Source organism: Coffea arabica, chromosome 4e (assembly GCF_036785885.1).
Source record: "Coffea arabica cultivar ET-39 chromosome 4e, Coffea Arabica ET-39 HiFi, whole genome shotgun sequence".
Lineage (NCBI taxonomy): Eukaryota > Viridiplantae > Streptophyta > Magnoliopsida > Gentianales > Rubiaceae > Coffea > Coffea arabica.
The window spans coordinates 35,888,705-35,890,401 of record NC_092317.1 but is presented as its reverse complement, the minus strand read 5'-3'; the positions used below and the strand labels follow the sequence as shown (position 1 = coordinate 35,890,401).

The 1,697-nt window shown below is 46.8% G+C and overlaps 1 protein-coding gene across 1 annotated transcript; it reads left to right on the top strand.

Annotated features, from left to right (window-relative positions):
- Positions 1 to 244: 244 nt before the first annotated feature.
- LOC113740947 (uncharacterized) lies at positions 245 to 1,437 on the top strand. Its single transcript, XM_027268455.1, has 2 exons — positions 245 to 837; positions 1,425 to 1,437. The coding sequence occupies exons 1-2, from the start codon at positions 245 to 247 to the stop codon at positions 1,435 to 1,437; spliced, it is 606 nt and encodes a 201-aa protein (XP_027124256.1).
- Positions 1,438 to 1,697: the final 260 nt, after the last annotated feature.

The following is a 1,697-nucleotide window of genomic DNA, read 5'->3' as shown; positions in this document are numbered from 1 at the left end:
CAGGCTCCAAGTGAGGAACTTCCAAGCTAAAAAGTGAGGATTTCCTAGTAGTAGTTCTGGACAGGGGGATAAGAGTACCCCTTCCAAGTTTGGACGGGGAGCCGGGGGTGGAAGGCAGCCGGGAGTAGCGAGAGGGGCTCAGTCCAGAGGTGGCCAAGCTGGGCGAGGCCAAAGAGGAAATTTCCAGGGGGGCTCAGCGTCAGTATCTCGCGGTCCCTGTGGGCATTGTGGGAAGTCAAACCACATGGAAGACAATTGCTGGAGGAAGGAAGGGAAATGTTTACGCTACGGGAGTGCAGACCACCAACTGGCCAATTGCTCGGTCCTCAAACAAGATGGAAGGGAGAGCCAACAACCGCCGAGAACCAATTCTGGATCAGCTAAAGGAGAAGGGACTAAACCCAAGGTGCTGGCTCGAGTGTATTTGCTAGAGCCACAGCAGGTCCCTGACTCTTCCGAGGTCGTAGAAGGTACGATCCTTGTATTTCACCGATTTGCGAAGGTCTTAGTAGATCCTGGTGCCACACATTCCTTTGTTAACCCTACTTTCATGTGTGGTATTGATATCAAGCCTGTTAGTTTACCTTATGACCTAGAAGTTAGTACCCCCACCGGGGACCATCGTTTGATCACTAGTATAGTTTATAAGGATTGCGAGGTTTGGGTAGGAGAGAGAAAATTGCTGGGGGATTTGATCAGCCTGTCAATTAAGGGGTATGATGTAATCTTGGGCATGGACTGGTTAGCCAGGTATAATGCTCAACTTGATTGTAAGAGAAAGGTAGTAGAATTCCGCATTCCTGGGGAGGCTACCATAAGATTAGATATAAGGGATAGGTTAGCCTCATCCATCTTGATCTCGGGTATTCGGGCTAGGAAATTATTAAATAGAGGGGTGCAAGGGTTTTTAGCCTTTCTAATCAATACCCCCATCGATAAACTAAAGGTAGAGGATGTGCATGTAGTGAAGGAATATCCGGATGTGTTTCCTGATGAGTTAGTAGCTCTACCTCCGGAAAGAAAGATAGAATTCAAAATCGACCTGTTACCGGGAACCTCGCCTATCTCAAAAACCCTGTATCGGATGGCCCCTGCTGAACTTAAGGAGTTGAAGTTGCAGTTACAAGACCTTTTGGAGAGGGGGTTCATTCAAGAGAGTGGGTCTCTTTGGGGAGCCCCTGTATTGTTTGTGAAGAAGAAGGACGGGAGTCTGCGAATGTGTATAGACTACCGGGGGCTGAACAATGTTACGATTAAAAATAAGTATCCACTGCCCCATATTGATGAGTTGTTCGACCAGTTGCAAGGAGCAGTGGTCTTCTCAAAATTAGATCTTCGACAGGGGTATTATCAATTGTTTATTAGGAAAGAGGATATTCCGAAAACTGCTTTCAACTCAAGATATGGGCATTATGAATTCGCAGTTATGCCCTTTAGACTAACCAATGCCCCTACCGCCTTCATGGATCTAATGCATAGGGTTTTTAAGCCCTACTTGGACCAATTTGTCGTCGTTTTCATTGATGACATCTTGGTCTACTCTAAGACTCGCGAGGAGCATGAACAGCACCTAGGAATTGTTCTGCAAACCCTAAGAGAGCATCGGTTATACGCCAAGTTCAGTAAGTGCGAGTTTTGGCTGGAGAAAATTTCTTTCTTAGGGCACGTAATTTCCCAAGAGGGCATCTCGGTTGACC